Here is a 19,364-nt window from a genome sequence, read left to right as displayed (position 1 = left end):
GCCAAAAATGTATAGCCAGTGTATGAAGTACAAATTTTTGGAAGACATGTTCCCGTAGGAGGTAAGATGAGCGTTTAGTCCATTTTTAAAGGCGGCCAGGAAAAGAGATTCCAAAAATAATTTTGGAACCAATTGTAATATATAAGAATTCTCACTGTGAGAAAATCTTCCTTACGTGCAAAAAAGTCTTTTCCTTTTAAATAAACAAAAATGATACTTTGGCAATAAACTTCCAAGGAGATGTTGATAAATGACCATTCTGATCCCTATGCATTTCATTTAGAAAGGAAGTTGTTACTTAAATTAATGTATAATGCAAAAGAGATTATACTTTGAATGACACTGAAAACTGAATTACAAACTATGTGTATAATTTCTAAGCACCTAAATCATGAAAGATGGCAAATAAGCAAATGACAATCTTTCATTTTCAGCTATTTCCTAGGGAAAATTAAGGGAGAAAATGTTGCTTTATTATAAATCACTGGCAAAAAAGGTAATTTTCTTCTTTTTCCCTGTATCTCCTTACATTATCTGGCTCATTTTCAAGTTTGAGTAAAAGTATTTAAAAATTATATAATCTATTTTAGAATAACTTTACATTTATTTGATCCTGATATTTTCTAATGAAACCTTAATCTCCTCTCATTTGCACCTGAACCTAGGTCACCAAAGAGTATATAATGCAAAAGACAGTAAAATGATAGCTCAGCCTGTTTCTGAAAGAAGATACTTACAGGTGCTAAGAATCTAGAAAAGCATCAAAAAGTTCCTCAAAGTTCATTTTTCCTTTAATATGTACATTTATACATAGAAGGAAAAATACCCTCTTAGAAGCAACACAGAATACTAAAAAGAGTTTTGAGCCAGAAGTAGAGACATGATCTTTGGTCCCGGCTTGTCACTGGTGTGAGCTAGGGCACATCACTCAACTTCCCTCAGATTCAGTGTCCTTTCAGGAAGGATAAAGATGTCACAACTGTCCCACTTCAGCAACTGCCATGTGGTAAAAGTCCCTTATTCATCCAGCACTTGTCAGGTTTTTTACAGAGATATGAAGACAGATATGATTCTGCCCCTGCCCTTGAGGAACACGAAGAGGGGAGATGTGATGGAAACTGGAATTTGAGGTCAAGTCATAGAATGCTTCTGGAAGGAGAAAGTCCTGAAGTACAAGTATGAGTTAGTGAAGAAAATGGGGGAAGAAAAGATAAGAGCATCGCAGACAGAGGACACAGCATTACGCAAAGGTAATGCGTTATGTGAGTGCAAGATGTTGGGGGACTTGCCAGTCATTCAGTTGACTGAAACAGAGAGGAAAAGTCAAAGCTGAGGTTGGAAAGGTAGACAGAATCCAGATTATTGAGAGTAACAGATGCTGGGCTATGGATTTGCATTTTAATCCCAAAGCAATGAGTGGAGGTGAGGGGCAACGCAGGAGCACGAATAGGGGAAACTCACTCCGGTTTTTGGAAAACTCACTCTGAAGGTAACATGGACAATGGGTCAGAGGCTGGGAAGCTAATTCAGAGCCCATCGCATTAGTTCAGGTGAGAAATTCAAAGACCTAACCTAAGACAGTGGTGGCAAGGATGGAGAAGAAAGAACAGTCTTCAGAGATGGTATGGAGGTAGAGCTGACAAAGTTTAATGTCTAACTAGGGGTGTATAGGAGAAGGGAATTGGTGTGAATCAGAGGTTTCTGATTTGACTGGGTAAATAGTGTATTGTTCCACAAGATAAGAATTAAAGAAGATGAAGTAGGTTTCTGGGGCTAGACAAGTCCAATTTTGGCGACACTGAGCTCACTGTACCTACGGGTGATGTGCAGAAGGCAGCTGGACATATGAAATGCATTTGACAATTCTGTGAACTGTTCAAATATGTACGATATTGCTTGAAATCCATTCTATATTTTCAGTATGTGTATTAACTCTAGAAAATTACTAGGGAAATTAGTAAAAGTGGTTTATTCTAAGGGCTTCAAGAAATTAAAGCATCTCTCATTCTTTCACTGTATTTGTTTGTTCAACTGAAATTATTTAACTACCTACCACATCACTTCTATTGGGAGCTATCTCTGACGGTTTGTGGCTTCTTGTTCATGGTCATGTAACTGGCATCTGGACTGGATTAAAGGGGCTACCATGTAGATGGAGACAGAGGACGGACTCTGGAACCCTTCTTGCATGCAGCCTCACTGCCTATCACATTTCCAACATGCATCCTTACTTCCAGCTGCCATGGGATCATCAAGCCTTAGCTTAAATCAAATGTCCTCTGGCTCCAGATCCTATGATGAAAAATTTATGGAGTCCTGGACACATTACAAGTTCTACAGCTTTACAGCTGAAATCCTTCAGGTCCTTCTGACCTACTGAAGGCAAAAATATGCTTTATTTTTACTGGTATTCCCAAACGGTCTTCTAGTGTGTACATTTTTCCTACAGAACATGTATGTTGCTTCCAGCAATGTGTTTTATATTACCTTGAAGAGTAGGGAAGCTCTGACAGAAGGAAACAACTTGGTATTGCTGCCAGTAGAAGAGGGAAAAAAACCTTGCAACTGGAAGCATGATCAAGCCTATAGATCATTAATTAATCTTTCTCTTTGACAGCAGATACCTTATGTGAGTCAACGACTGTATCCTAAGTTGTTTTAAAAACAGTTTATATCCCTCAACTAATGATATGTTGGCTTTTTGAGTGGGGTCTTTTTATTAACTTATACACACACAAATATATATATATATATATATATATATTTTTTTTTTTTTTCCTAGAACCTTAAAATTTTTGCATGTTCTTATAAAGTCTAGGATGTAGCTCAACACCCTTGAATTAAACATTTCCTGGATAACAAGCTTTCCAAATCTATGTCGAAACCTAAAGTCTCTCTCTCTTCAGGGGATTATAAGTAACACCAGTTTGGAGGTAGCGCGAAAACAAGGTACCTAAATGGGCTTACCTTGACAATGAAATCTGCTGTAAGTGGTCCAGCCATTCTCAGTATCTCTTTGTCTGGAAATTTTTGGAAGTCCACACTAGAATTGTCCACAAGAAAGATGCCTGTAGAGCTGAGACTGTTTTCACCTTTAGCCCCCTGGAGGGTTTTGGTTTCCAGATCTACATAATCAAACACATGAAGAGGAGAGAAAGATGTTCCCAGGGCTACCACAGACCACATGCAAGCACACCTCAAGCAAAAGAACTTTGTCAGGGAGAAGTATTATTCTTTATATGGCTGACATAATTGAAATGTGACAGAAACAAAATATATGGGCACCTCTGGATCACAGAGGAATTTATGCAGCAAATGAAGTTATTTTAAAACTCATTAGCCAAGCATTCAGGGCTCCCTGTCAAGAAATCTTTGATTCCCTGGATGACTTCCTTTGGGTACCTTGCTTTATCACAATCCTATTCTTTTGACTAAACCATCTCCCATACATATCTTATTGATTTCAGGCTTTATGGCCCTCTGTCTAGAATACCCTGAAGTTTCCCTTTTGCTCTATAAGGCCCAGGGTGCCTCTCTGAGTTCCTTCAGCACTCACTGTGAGACTTGCTATTCATGTATTACTTTGTATTTATTTATACTTTCTGGTTACTTATTGAATTGTGCTATTGCTCAAAATAAAGAAACTATAGTGACTTAAGGACAGGGAACTAACTATCCTCTTTACTTCTCTTTCTTTTTAAAATCCTTTTTATTACTTCACTCAGTCTTATATCCATATATGATATTTCACAAGAACTCAAGACAGAGAGAGGAACTTGATCCCTGGAGCACTCCGATCTGAATTTGCCCAATGACAAAGCCTAGGAAGCATCTTTTGTTTTAGGAAGTCAGAGCGTGCTGAGGATGAGGGTAATTATGATATATATGTTTCAAAGTAGGTTAAGTTCTCATGTGATTGAGTATTTTAGAATAATTGCCTCCTGTGTGATGAAAGACGGACAGACTAAGTCTAACGATGGTTTGTAAAACTTGCACAAGGACCCTTGGTTTGGGCAGGGGTTCTTTAGCAGAAAGATGGGGTGCCTGGGTAGGGATCTGGGTCTCCTACCCACATTCAATCAGAATGACTCCCCTCTTATGTGTTTTACAGATTGAGGTTTTGGGGTTAAGGACAATTTTAAGGTCTCTGGAGGCACTAAGGTACCTAATGTATTTGCACGAAATTATTCTAGATGTTGTCTACTTCAAGTTCTCTACTAGAAGGAATACCAACAGGTAGAAAATGCTGGTGTCCAATTAAATGCCCATGCCCCTCAGATGAAGTCCTGTAGCCTTTCTCTGGGAGTAGGTCTGGCTTTCCTCCCCTGTCCCAGGGCTGAGAGGACCTCACAGAATAAAAGGCACATTGAGAGAACGCTGGAGTGGGAGAACCACAGTGGTTGTCATCAGAGGAAGGCAGTAGCATCTCTGTATCTCCTTCCTCTAGCCTTCACTCCTCGAGCTGCCTTCCATGTATTTGCACTCATTTGTGGAAGTATCTCCAGGACATTAAATTAACCTAGTTTTGGAAAACTCTTGGAGGTCTAAGCCTGAGTATCTGATTCAATTTTATCACCAGGCCTCCCAGAAGTACCTCCCAGGTACTTCTGATTAAAGATGAGCTGGACCTGGACAGATGGTCTACTCTTCTCGTTTGGCCCTCCTTAACTCTTGCTGAGGTTGGTCCCATACTGGGCCAGCTTCTGGGAGTGAAGGTAAAAGGGTTGCCAGAGAAACAAGGCATCATTTATTTACACATTCATTTTGCTGAGTTATATTCCAAATACAAAAACAAAATAGAAAAAAAAATAGAAACCTCCTTGGCTATACAAATGTTACCAACAGTATGCCTTTTGAAGGAAAAAGCAGATTCCATTTTGCTTTTAATCATTTATGACTATCATCTGACACTTTACCTATCAAATCCTTAGAGCAATTAAACCAAACAAGGCCAATTCTTCAGCTTCTCAGTGATCACATAATTAGGAAGTCCGGGAGGCTAGACTAATTCATTTATAAAAATGAATCCTCTTTACTAATTCATAATAATCATAAAGTAAGTCTGGGAGGCTAGACTAATTCATTTATAAAAATGAATTTTCCTCTTACACCTCTTCCCTTGGGTTCTTTCTTTTGCAATGAGGAGTAAGTCGCCCACTTGGTGATGCATTAGTCTGGATGTTTTATTTTAGCCTCTCACTGTGCAGAAAAATACTGTTTCTGAAGGAGGTTGTTACACCAGCAGTTAATTCCGTCCAATTCTTAAGAGGAAAAACAAATCATTTGAATGGTAACAGTGTACACACATATATCATCCTTTGACACATGAGCAATATATTTTTGGGGGGATGTTCAGGGTTAGAAAAGCACTTGGATCCATATAACGTGGCTTCTCAGCATCTTTTGACCTCGCCTGAACTGTACTTTACTTATTCCTTTATGTCACATGAACTCTCAAAGCCCACCTTTCCCATGAAATGTACTTATTTTTATTTTTAGAAAGGCTTCTGTCGGCTATCTGAACTTTCACAGGCTCCAATTTGTCTCCCTCCAGTTTGTCTTTTTGGAATGATTTCATTTATAATCCAATTGCCAAAAGATAATGCATGCTACCTAAATTGGCTTCTTAGGCATGTGTGTGGGAGGGAAGAGAGAGCAGAACATGATAGATGGCTTTGGAGGAACCTAGGAAAAATCATAGCGGAGGAGATCAGAAATGCTCGAGGGACCAACTGAAGTGAAGTCTTTCAGTGAAAGTGAATTTTGCAGAAAAAGCTAACATATCCTCTCCTACCCCTTCCCTGGTTAATAGTCTATAATTTTCTGCTTGTAATTTACAGGTCTACATCTAAACAGCACTACATGGTAATAAAAAAAAAAAGATGTGGCTGTGTACTGCTGGCTTGCCATGACTGAAGATCAATTCTTGCACAAACTCTGGTGGGACCATGCTACCATTTGTTCTTTGGGGTTACGATTACCCTTCAATCTTGAATTCCAAAAGCTATCTTCAAGACGTTAGGGTCTTGCATTATCTTTACGACATGGGATGCTTAACTAGATCACATGGTTCTCTTCAAATGCCACAGGGTTAAGGCTGTTTGGAGTTTCTGTGTTCCCCTGAATTGATAAAGTAATGGAGCCTAAGAGTAGGAATTAAAAGAGAAAGAATGAAGGAGAGGGAGGGAAGGTTGAAAAGAAGAAGAAAAAAGAAAGAGGTGAGGCAAGGAAAACATTGAGAATGACTGGAGAGGAAGAAGAGACAGAATGAGAAATAATATTCACAAAATCATAAACATGTGCTTAACTCATGAACACCCTATTGGAAACATTAATTTTGTATCTTTCAGGATGACTGGCTGGAGATAATTACCACAGACGTCTCTGCTGTCTCCTAGGCAACCAAAAGATAAACAGAAGCATTCAAAATACCATATTATGAGACAGGATTAAGATTTGTATTTCTAAATCTTAATCTTTTCTGGAAACAAAAAATAAATAATAATGATGTATATGTATAACTGATTCACTTTGTTACAAAGCAGAAACACACCATTGTAAAGCAATTATACTCTAATAAAGATGTAATAAATCGATAAATAAATAAATAATAATGACTAAAATTCCCAATACCCAAAGGACAACAACGGAGTTTACTTACACAAGTGGTCAGGTCCTTTTAAGACAAGGCGAATATGTCTGCTTCCATAGGGAATAGCAACCACTGTGTCGTCCACTAGAGAGAAACAAAGCAGAGTCTTAAAGCACATAATTTTATACAAAATTACTGATTATCTCCTATATAAATGCACTGATTTACACACACTCCCAAACAATAATCTTTTTAAAAAGTGTTTACCATGTGAACACCAATATGTGGGAATCAAAATTTCCACTTTCTTCAAAATAAAATATACTGAAAAAGTTGGTCACTGGCTAACTCATGGGGGATCTGGACTTCGAAAAAATACATGAATTTTGATACATTAAAAATGAATTTGTTGGGCTTCCCTGGTGGCACAGTGGTTGAGAGTCCGCCTGCTGATGCAGGGGACATGGGTTCGTGCCCTGGTCCGGGAAGATCCCACACGCCGCAGAGCGGCTAGGCCCGTGAGCCATGGCCACTGAGCCTGCGCGTCCGGAGCCTGTGCTCCGCAATGGGAGAGGCCACAACAGTGAGAGGACCACATACCACAAAAAAAAAAAAAATTTGAAAGTGTTCATTTCTGATTTTAAAACCCGATCTTAAATCCTCAGATTTCTCTAGACTGGAGCAACTGTGTAGAATTACAAAAAGAAAATAAGTTTTAATGCTCAAAGAAGGACTTTATTATAACAAAATCTGGATATCCCTCTAGCAAAGTAACTGTCTTGGATGAGCAGGACAGTTAAGAATAGAAGACAACCTCTGGCCCTGCCAAGACGGCGTCCTGCCTGATTTCAGATACTCAGACTCCAACTTTACTTTCACCTATGTTGGTGGACCCAAAAGATGGGCATGTCTCAAATATTTGAGGAGGACTTTCAAGATGGTGGAGGAGTAAGATGTATAGAGATCACCTTCCTCCCAACAAATACATCAAAAATACATCTACACATGGAACAACTCCTACAGAACACCTACTGAATGTGAGCAGAAGACCTCAGACTTCCCAAAAGGGTCTTGGTGCTCCGACCAGGTGTCAGCTCTGAGCCTCTGAGGAGGGAGAGCTGAGTTCAGGACATTGGACCACCAGAGACCTCCCAGCCCCATGTAATATCAATCAGTGAGAGCTCTCCCAGAGATCTCTGTCTCAATGTTAAGACCCAGCTCCACTCAATGACCAGCAAGCTCCAGTGCTGGACATCCCATGCCAAACAACTAGCAAGACAGGAACACAACCGCACCCATTAGCAGAGAGGCTGCCTAAAATCATACTAAGTTCACAGACACCCCAAAACACACCACCGGACACGGTCCTGCCCATCAGAAAGACAACATCCAGCCTCATTCACCAGAACACAGGCACCAGTCCCCTCCACCAGGAAGCCTACACAAACCACTGAACCAACCTTACCCACTGGGGGCAGACACCCAAAACAACGGGAATTATGAACCTGCAGCCTGTGAAAAGGAGACTCCAAACACAGTAAGTTGAGCAAACTAAGAAGACAGAGAAATACACAGCAGATGAAGGAGCAAAGTAAAAACCCACGAGAGCAAACAAATGAAAAGGAAATAGTCAGTCTACCTGAAAGAGAATTCAGAGTAATGATAGTAAAGATGATTCAAAATCTTGGAAACAGAATGGAGAAAATACAAGAAACGTTTAACAAGGACCTAGAAGAACTAAAGAGCAAACAAACAATGATGAACAACACAGTAAATGAAATTAAAAATTCTCTAGAAGGAATGAAGAGCAGAATAACTAAGGCAGAAGAACTAATAAGTGACCTGGAAGATAAAGAGTAGAAATAACAACCACAGAGCAGAATAAAGAAAAAACAATGAAAAGACTTGAGGGTAGTCTCAGAGACCTCTGGGACAACATTAAACATACCAACATTCGAATTATACGGGTCCTAGAGAAGAAGTGAAAAAGAAAGTTTCAGAGAAAATATTTGAAGAGATTATAGTTGAAAACTTCCCTAACACGGGAAAGGAAATAGCCAATCAAGTCCAGGAAGCACAGAGAGTCCCATACAGTATAAATCCAAGGAGAAACACGCCAAGACACATATTAATCAAACTATCAAAAATTAAATACAAAGAAAAAATATTAAAAGCAGCGAGGGAAAAGCAACAAATAACATACAAGGGAATCTTAAGGGGATTCAGCTTAACAGCTGATCATTCAGCAAAAACTCTGCAAGCCAGAAGGGAGTGGAAGGACATAGCAAAAGTGATGAAAGGGAAGAACCTACAACCAAGGTTACTCTACCCAGCGAGGATCTCATTCAGATTCGAGGAGAAATTAAAACCTTTACAGACAAACCCAAACAAATAGGAAAATGGTAATAGGAACATATCGATAATTACCTTAAATGTAAATGGATTAAATGCTCCAACCAAAAGACACAGACTGGCTGAATAGATATAAAAACAAGACCTGTATATATGATGTCTACAAGAGACCCACTGCAGACCCAGGGACACATGCAGACTGAAAGTGAGGGGATGGAAAAAGATATTCCATGCAAATGGAAAATGAAAGAAAACTGGAGCAGCAATTCCCATATCAAACAAAATAGACTTTAAAATAAAGACTATTACAAGAGACAAAAAAGGGCATGACATAATGATCAAGGGAACAACCCAAGAAGAAGATATAACGATTGTAAATATTTATGCACTCAACATAGGAGCACCTCAATGCATAAGGCAAATGCTAACAGCCATAAAAGGGGAAATCGACAGTAACACAATCATAGTAGGGTACTTTAACACCTCACTTTCACCAATGGACAGATCATCAATGAAAATAAATAAGGAAACACAAGCTTTAAATGATACATTAAACAAGATGGACTTAACTGATGTTTATAGGACACTCCATCCAAAAACAGCAGAATACACTACCTTCTCAAATGCTCATGGAACATTCTCCAGGATAGATCATATCTTGGGTCACAAATTAAGCCTCAGTAAATTTAAGAAAATTGAAATCATATCAAGTATTTTTTCTGACCACAATGCTATGAGACTAGACATCAATTACAGGAAAAAAATCTGTAAAAAATACAAACACATGGAGGGTAAACAATATGCTACTAAATAAGCAAGAGACCACTGAAGAAATCAAAGTGGAAATCAAAAAATACCTAGAAACAAATGACAATGAAAACACGATGACGAAAAACCTAAGGGAGGAAGCAAAAGCAGTTCTAAGAGAGAAGTTTATAGCTATACAAGCCTACCTCAAGAAACAAGAAAAATCTGAAACAAACAACCTAACCTTACACCTAAAGCAATTAGAGAAAGAGCAACAAAAAAACTCCAAAGTTAGCAGAAGGAAAGAAAACAAAAAAAATCAGATCAGAAGTAAATGAAAAAGAAATGAAGGAAATCATAGCAAAGACCAATAAAACTAAAAGCTGGTTCTTTTTTATTTATTTATTTTTTTTGCGGTATGCGGGCCTCTCACTGTTGTGGCCTCTCCCGTTGTGGAGCACAGGCTCCGGACACACAGGCTCAGCGGCCATGGCTCACGGGCCCAGCTGCTCCGCAGCACATGGGATCTTCCCGGACCGGGGCACAAACCCACGTCCCCTGCATTGGCAGGTGGACTCTCAACCACTGCGCCACCAGGGAAACCCTAAAAGCTGGTTCTTTGAGAAGATAAACAAAATTGATAAACAATTAGCCAGACCCATCAAGAAAAAAAGAAAGAAGACTCAAATCCATAGAATTAGAAATGGAAAAGGAGAAGTAACAACTGACACTGCAGAAATAGAAAGGATCATGAGAGATTACTACAAGCAATTCTATGCCAATAAAATGGACAACCTGGAAGAAATGGGTAAATTCTTAGAAAAGCACAACCTTCTGAGACTGAACCAGGAAGAAATAGGAAATATAAACAGACCAATCACAAGCACTGAAATTGAAACTGTGATTAAAAATCTTCCAACAAACAAAAGCCCAGGACCAGATGGCTTCACAGGCAAATTTTATCAAACTTTTAGAGAAGAGCTAACACCTATCCTTCTCAAATTCTTCCAAAATATAGCAGAGGGAGGAACACTCTCAAACTCATTTTACGAGGCCACCATTACCCTAATACCAAAACCAGACAAAGATGTCACAAAAAAGGAAAACTATAGGCCAATATCACTGATAAACATAGATGCAAAAATCCTCAAAATACTAGCAAACAGAATCCAATAGCCCATTGAAAGGATCATACACCATGATCAAGTGGGGTTTATCCCAGGAATGCAAGGATTCTTCAACATACTCAAATCAATTAATGTGATACACCATATTAACAAATTGAAGGATAAAAACCACATGACAATCTCAATAGATGCAGAAAAAGCTTTTGACAAAATTCAACACCAACTTATGATAAAAATCCTCCAGAAAGAAGGCATAGAGGGAACTTACCTCAACATAACAAAGGCCATATATGACAATCCCACAGCCAACATCATTCTCAATGGAAAAACTGAAACAATTTGCACTAAGATCAGGAACAAAACAAGGGTGCCCACTCTCAGCACTATTATTCAACATGGTTTTGGAAGTTTTAGTCACAGCAATCAGAGAAGAAAAAGAAATAAAAGGAATACAAGTCAGAAAAAAAGAAGTAAACCTGTCACTGTTTGCAGATGACATGACACTATACAGAGAGAATCCTAAAGATGCTACCAGAAAACTGCTAGAGCTAATCAATGAATTTGGTAGAGTAGCAGAATACAAAATTAATGCACAGAAATCTTTTGCATTCCTATACACGGATGACGAAAAATCTGGAAGAGAAATTAAAAATTCCCATTTACCATTACAACAAAAAAATAAAATACCCAGGAATAAACCTACCTAAGGACACAAAAGACCTGTATGCAGAAAACTATAAGACACTGATGAAAGAAATGAAAGATGATACAAACAGATGGAGAAATATACCATGTCCTTGGATTGGAAGAATTAACATTATGAAAATGACTATACTACCCAAAGCAATCTACAGATTCAATGCCATACCTATCAAACTACCACTGGCATTTTTCACAGAACTAGAACAAAAAATTTCACAATCTGTATGGAAACACAAAAGACCCCAAAGAGTCAAAGCAATGTTGAGAAAGAAAAACAGAACTGGAGGAATCAGGCTCCCGGACTTCAGACTATACTACAGAGCTACAGTAATCAAGACAGTATGGTACTGGAACAAGAACACAAATATAGATCAATGGAACAGGATAGAAAGTCAGAGATAAACCCACGCACATATGGTCACCTTTTCTTTAATAAAGGAGGAAGAATACACAATGGATAAAAGGCAGCTCTTCAATTGTGGTGCTCTGAAAACTGGACAGCTAGATGTAAAAGAATGAGATTAGAACACTCCCTAACACCATACAAAAAAAATAAACTCAAAATGGATTAAAGACCTAAATATAAGGCCAGACACTATAAAGCTCTTAGAGGAAAACACAGGCAGAACACTCTATGACATAAATCACAGCAAGACCCTTTCTGACCCACCTCCTAGAGAAATGGAAAAAAACCCAAAAATAAACAAATGGGACCTAATGAAACTTAAAAGCTTTTGCACATCAAAGGAAACCATAAACAAGATGAAAAGACAACCCTCAGAATGGAAGAAAATATTTGCAAATGAAGCAACTGACAAAGGATTAATCTCCAAAATATACAAGCAGCTCATGCAGCTCAATATAAAAAAAAAAAAAAAAAAAACCCAATCCAAAAATGGGCAGAAGACCTAAATAGACATTTCTCCAAAGGTATAGAAATTGCCAACAAACACATGAAAGGATGCTCAATATCACTAATCATTAGAGAAATGCAAATCAAAACTGCAGTGAGGTATCACCTCACACCAGTCAGAATGGCCATCATCAAAAACTCTACACACAATAAATCCTGGAGAGGGTGTGAAGAAAAGGGAACCCTCTTGCACTGTTGGTGGGAATGTAAATTGATACAGCCACTATGGAGAACAGTATGGAGGTTCCTTAAAAAACTAAAAATAGAACGACCATACGACCCAGCAATCCCACTACTGGGCATATACCGTGAGAAAACCATAATTTAAAAAGAGTCATATACCACAATATTCACTGCAGCTCTATTTACAATAGCCAGGACATGGAAACAACCTAAGTGTTCATCGACAGATGAATGGATAAAGAAGATGTGGCACATATATACAATGGAATATTACTCAGCCATAAAAAGAAACAAAATTGAGTTATTTATAGTGAGGTGGATGGACCTAGAGTGTGTCATACAGAGTGAAGTACGTCAGAAAGAAACAAATACTGTATGCTAACACATATATATGGAATATAAAAAAAAGAAAAAGGTTGGGAAGAACCTAGGGGCAGGACAGGAATAAAGCCACAGACGTAGAGAATGGACTAGAGGACACGGGGAGGGGGAAGGGTAAGCTGGGACGAAGTGAGGGAGTGGCATGGACATATATACACTACCAAATGTAAAATAGATAGCTAGTGGGAAGCAGCCACATAGCACAGGGAGAGCAGCCTGGTGCTTTCTGACCACCTAGAGGGGTGGGATAGTGAGAATGGGAGGGAGACGCAAGAGGGAGGGGATATGGGGATATATGTATACGTATAGCTGATTCACTTTGCTATACAGCAGAAACTAACACAACATTTTAAAGCAATTATTCTCCAATAAAGATGTTAAAAAAAAAAGAGAAGAGAATATATTTGTATTTTTTAAACTTTCTAGGCCAGAAATCATGCATTCCAGTTCTTTAATATACTTTACACCAGTGGTCCTGAACCTTTTGGGCACCAAGGACTGGTTTCATGGAAGAAAATTTTTCCATGGCCGGGCACTGGGAGGGGAGAAAGGTTTAAGCGGTAACGCGAGCGATGGGGATTGGCAGATGAAGCTTCGCTCGTTCACCTGCAGCTCACTTCTTGCTGTGCGGCCCGGTTCCTAGCAGGCCTTGCACCGGTACCAGTCCGCGGCCCAGTGGTTGGGGGCCCCTGCTTTACACTGTCTACATCTAATACTATATATAGTGAATGTCCCATAAATGGTTATTAACATTCCCCTGACACTCCCTCTTTATTTCGAAAATTAAAAAAAAAATTGACTGATTTAGAGATTATTTTAAAAATTATTTAATTTTCATCCTACTTGAAAACTTAGGCATAATTCAGTGGAAGCAGTCCTCAATTCTACATCTGTTAAAAAATTAGAGGTGTATTACACACATCCCAAACACATCACAGGCATTTTTATTTAGAACTCTACTTGTGACAATAATACGTTATATTTACATGGCACTGAAGAGTTTCACTTCTCCTAAAATATACTATTTATTCCTTCACCCCAGACTTGTAACATGGGCGAAGAGGATGCTACCATCCCGATTTTAGGATGAAGAAATCAAGCCTCTGAGAAGTATAATGAGTAACCCAAGGTCAAAGAACAGGGGGGTATTCCAGAAGACGAGGGAAAGCCAGTTATTTTTAAACTCACCAGCATATTCAGAAGCTCTGTGGAATTCTGTTTCACACATATCTTTCTAATATTATACATTACCATCCTATCACTGGAAGAATTTCATTTAAATAAAGGAATCCCCAAAGCTAGCCAATTTCTCTGAATCTTAACATCCTGTCTTTAGGAGAACTTAATTTCAATAAAGGAATTTCAAAAGTTCCTTAACTTCTCTGATCCTTAGTTTCTCCGTAAAACAGGGAAAGCAACACCTACTTTATAATGTTGTTGTGAACAGATATAGGTATGGCTATAGATATGTATACCATATATAGATGTACAGCATGGAAGACAGTATTTTGTAAATATCATTTTATCTCTCTATTCCAAGTCTCTTTAAGGATAGGAACTGAAACACCGTTTATTTTTTAAACGCTCCAAGACCCCTAGCACATAGCCAGCTGAATGAGAAATTAGAATCATATGCTCTCAATTCCTTCCCTAAAAGGTTACATTTATCAAGTTTTCTACAATGTTGAATATGCTATACACACTACAACATTTTAGCTGTTTTTAATGTCAGGCATTGTTAAAGAAAAGGTTGAATTTCGGATAGCTAAGTGTTTGTGGCATAGAAGAACATAATACGTAAGGGGAATACAGAAAAGGAACAACAAATGTTCAGACTGGGCTCACAGAGCTTTAAATGCCTTGTATAAAGACATGGGTTTTTAAGTTTACAAAAGCAATTCAAAGCTGTTAAGACAATGGGATTTCTAGAAATAGAAAGTCTTTGTTGATCCACAGGTCAAGTAAAGTGCAAGTAGAAGGAAAGCTTTCTGTTTGGCTCTGCAGTGCTCAGCAGCGGGCTTCTGACCCCCACATGGCGCAGGCAGCCTCCCTCTTGTTCTGCTGAGAAGTGACTCACATTCCACAAGCCGGGGCATTAACGCAAGCTTTTGGCTGACACAGTCGCCTTTGTATACTCCCCGAGGAAGATGGGGAGGAACCTACAAGGTTGTTGAGGGAAGAGGGTAGGATGGAGAGAGCAGGCCAGGCAAGCACGGAATATTTGCAGATGCCTCTGCACTTGCCAAGTCAAAGAGAAATACAGAGAACTTAGGCTGGTGCCAACCTGAACAGTCAGCAGTACACGGCACCAGACGTAGGAAGAGTCACAGCCTATTCTTCTGTGGTTCTATAAAGGGCTAATAGACAACTGGCAGGTCATCAGGCAAGCAGCAAATTCATTATTTTATTCCACAGATATTTTTTTGAGTGTCTTCTAGTGTCAGGCTTCACACTAAGTACCACATAATCAGCGACAAAGAAGACAAAGCATCAGCCCTACAAGATGGTTCCTGAAATAGGGACCTGAGATAAAATATGCAGGGAAATACCACACACTATACCCCAATCATGGAAATTCCAAAGCACATTAATTAATATCTTAAGATCCCTGAAACAAAGAAATCCACTTCCCTCTATTTAACTGTGTTCCCAATGTGTTTACCCAGGGAAACACTTTCTTACGTATCATCTTTTCATACCAGCTGATACGTCTCAGAATATACTTTAAGATATGGTGTTCTTCATTTGCCAAACAGAAAGAGAGGAAAATATATATATTTTTATTTGCTGCATGTTGATAAAAAGCCAGTCTTTGAGCTGTAGATTTATTAATAATTGGCTCATTTGATGATAAATTCTCAATGATTAGAGATGGGTTGGAAGATTCTTCTACTTGCCATTTAATACAGTACTGTGCACAGAGAGGGTATGGAAAAAAGGGAACCCTCCTACACTGCTGGTGGGAATGTAAATTAGTGTAGCCACTATGGAGAACAGTATGGAGGTTCCTTAAAAAACTAAAAATAGAGCTACCATATGATCCAGCAATCCCACTCCTGGGCATATATATGGAGAAAACCATAATTCAAAAAGATACATGCACCCCAATCTTCATTGCAGCACTATTTACAGTAGCCAAGACATGGAAACAACTTAAATGCCCATCGACAGAGGAATGGATAAAGACGATTCCAGTATACAATGGAATGTTACACAGCCATAAACAAGAATGAAATAATGCCATTTGTAGCAATATGGGTGAAACTAGAGATTATCATATTAAGCGAAGTAAGTCAGACAAATATCATGTGATACCACTTATATGTGGTATCTAAAAAAATGATACAAATGAACTTATTTACAAAACAGAAATAGACTCACAGACATAGAAAACAAACTTATGGTTACCAAAGGGGGTAAGGGGGGTCGGAGGTGGGGAATAGATAAATTAGGAGTTTGGGATTAACATATATACATTACTATATATAAAATAAACAACAAGGACCTACTGTATAGCACAGGGAACTATATTCAATACCTTGTAATAACTTATAATGGAAAAGAATCTGAAGAAGAATATGTGTACATGTGTAACTGAATCACTTTGCTGTATGCCTGAAACTAAGACAACATTGTAAATTAACTATACTTCAATTTAAAAAATGGTTAAAAATAGACACTGGAGAATGTTTGAGAGGGCTGGTTTCATCACCTGCCTTCTCAATGATTAATTTAGTTGGTATGGCTGGCAAGGCAGGTGGCTACATTCTCTCTCACCGTGTTGTGCATTCCTTGGGTAACCTTCCAATAAAGGCACACTGCACTATGTTCAAATGAATCTGCTCTAATCTATTCTGGCTTTCTTGACAGAACCATGATGCCAATCATCAAAATATATTTAAAGGTTATTAATCAACAATTCTGAAAGACCTGCTTCAGAAATTAGATAACCCCTTTCTCAGTTAAATGGACAAACTTTCCATGGGAATCATAAATTCTGCCATTTCACATATATGGGATACAAAAGCTCTTTCTCAAGAACACTGTACTCAAGGATTGTACCTAAAAGATTTCCTCAAAAAATCTACAGGTGTATATATATTCCACAACTTTCTATAAACATTTTAGATTTGGTGGGTTTTTTTTGACAAGGGGATGGGATGCTCTTTGATTTTACTTTTCTTCAATTTTTTATACAGTCCAGTCTATTAATTTTTTTAATGGATTTTTTGACTTGAATAATATATATATGTATTTTAATACAGCAGGTTCTTATCAGTCATCAATTTTATATACATCAGTGTATATATGTCAATCCCAATTGCCCAATTCATCACACCACCACCACCACACCGCGCCCCTTTCCCCCCATGGTGTCCATACGTTTGTTCTCTATATCTGTCTCTATATGTGTCTCAATTTCTGCCCTGCAAACCGGTTCATCTGTACCATTTTTCTAGGTTCCACATAGATGTGTTAATATACGATATTTGTTTTTCTCTTTCTGACTTACTTCACTCTGTATGACAGTCTCTAGATCCATCCACGTCTCAACAAATGACTCAATTTCCTTCCTTTATATGGCTGAGTAGTATTCCACTGTACATATGTACCACATCTTCTTTATCCATTTGTCTGTCAATGGGCATTTAGCTTGCTTCCATGACCTTGCTATTGTAAAGAGTGCTGCAATGAACACTGGGGTGCAGGTGCCTTTTTTTTTTTTTTTTTTTTTTTTGCAGTACACGGTCCTCTCACTGCTGTGGCCTCTCCCGTTGCAGAGCACAGGGTCCGGACGCACAGGCTCAGCAGCCATGGCTAACGGGCCCAGCCGCTCCACGGCACGTGGGATCTTCCCGGACCGGGGCACGAACCCGTGTCCCCTGCATCGGCAGGCAGACTCTCAACCACTGCACCACCAGGGAAGCCCCATGTGCCTTTCTGAATTATGGTTTTCTCTGGGTATATGCCCAGTAGTGTGATTGCTGGATCATATGGTAATGCTATTTTTAGATTTTTAAGGAACCTCCATACTGTTCTCCATAGTGGCTGTATCAATTTAAATTCCCTCAACAGTGCGAGAGGATTCCCTTTTTTCCACACCCTCTCCAGCATTAGTTGTTTGTAGATTTTCTGATGATACCCATTCTAACTGGTGTGAGGTGATACCTCACTGTAGTTTTGATTTGCATTTCTCTAATAATTAGTGATGTTGAGCAGCATTTCATGTGCTTCTTGGCCATCTGTATATTTTCTTTGGAGAAATGTATGTTTAGGACTTCTGCCCATTTTTGGATTGGTTTTTTTTTTTTAATATTGAGCTGCATGAGCTGTTTATATATTTTGGAGATTAATCCTTTGTCTGTTGATTCATTTGCAAATATTTTCTCCCATTCTGAGGGTTGTCTTTTTGTCTTGTTTATGGTTTCCTTTGCTGTGCAAAAGCTTTTAAGTTTCATTAGGTCCCATTTGTTTATTTTTGTTTTTATTTCCATTAATCTAGGAGGTGGATCAAAAAAGATCTTGCTGTGTTTTATGTCAAAGAGTGTTCTTCCTGTTTTCCTCTAAGAGTTTTACAGTGTCCAGTCTTACATTTAGGTCTCGAATCCATTTTGAGTGTACTTTTGTGTATGGTGTTAGGGAGTGTTCTAATTTTATTCTTTTAAACATAGCTGTCCAGTTTTCCCAACACCACTTATTGAAGAGACTGTCTTTTCTCCATTGTATATCCTTGCCTCCTGTGTCATAGATTAGTTGACCATAGGTGTGTGTGTGGGTTTATCTCTGGGCTTTCTATCTTGTTCCATTGATCTGTGTTTCTGTTTCTGTGCCAGTACCATATTGTCTTGATTACTGCAGCTTTATAGTACAGTCTGAAGTCAGGGAGTCTGATTCCTCCAGCTCCATTTTTTTCCCTCAAGACTGCTTTGGCTATTCGGGATCTTTTGTGTCTCCATACAAATTTTAAGATTATTTGTTCTAGTTCTGTAAAAAATGCCATTGGTAATTTGATAGGGATTGCATTGAATCTGTAGATTGCTTTGGGTAGTATAGTCATTTTCACAATATTGATTCTTCCAATCCAAGAACATGGTATATCTCTCCACCTGTTGGTATCATCTTTAATTTCTTTCATTAGTGTCTTATAGTTTTCTGCATACAGGTCTTTTGTCTCCCTAGGTACATTTATTCCTAGGTATTTTATTCTTTTTGTTGCAATGGTAAACGGGAGTCTTTCTTTAATTTCTCTATCAGATTTCTCAACATTAGTGTATAGGAATGCAAGAGATTTCTATGCATTAATTTTGTATCCTGCAACTTTACCAAAATCATTGATTAGCTCTAGTAGTTTTCTATGTATAGTATC

General features: G+C 38.5%; 1 protein-coding gene across 1 annotated transcript in view; it reads right to left on the bottom strand.

Moving 5' to 3' along the window:
- ADAMTSL1 (ADAMTS like 1) overlaps positions 1-19,364 on the bottom strand; it is a 434,468-nt gene that overhangs the window by 287,852 nt on the left and 127,252 nt on the right. The window contains exons 5-6 of the mRNA XM_060014779.2: positions 6,662-6,736; positions 2,968-3,125 (exon numbers count right to left, since the gene is read on the bottom strand). Of these exons, the coding sequence (XP_059870762.2) occupies positions 2,968-3,125; positions 6,662-6,736 (233 nt within the window). The remainder of the gene's footprint in view (positions 1-2,967; positions 3,126-6,661; positions 6,737-19,364) is intronic.

This window comes from Delphinus delphis, chromosome 6 (genome assembly GCF_949987515.2).
Source record: "Delphinus delphis chromosome 6, mDelDel1.2, whole genome shotgun sequence".
In the NCBI taxonomy this organism is placed as follows: domain Eukaryota; kingdom Metazoa; phylum Chordata; class Mammalia; order Artiodactyla; family Delphinidae; genus Delphinus; species Delphinus delphis.
The sequence above is the reverse complement of the archived record's forward strand: the minus strand, read 5'-3'. Positions and strand labels throughout refer to the sequence as shown.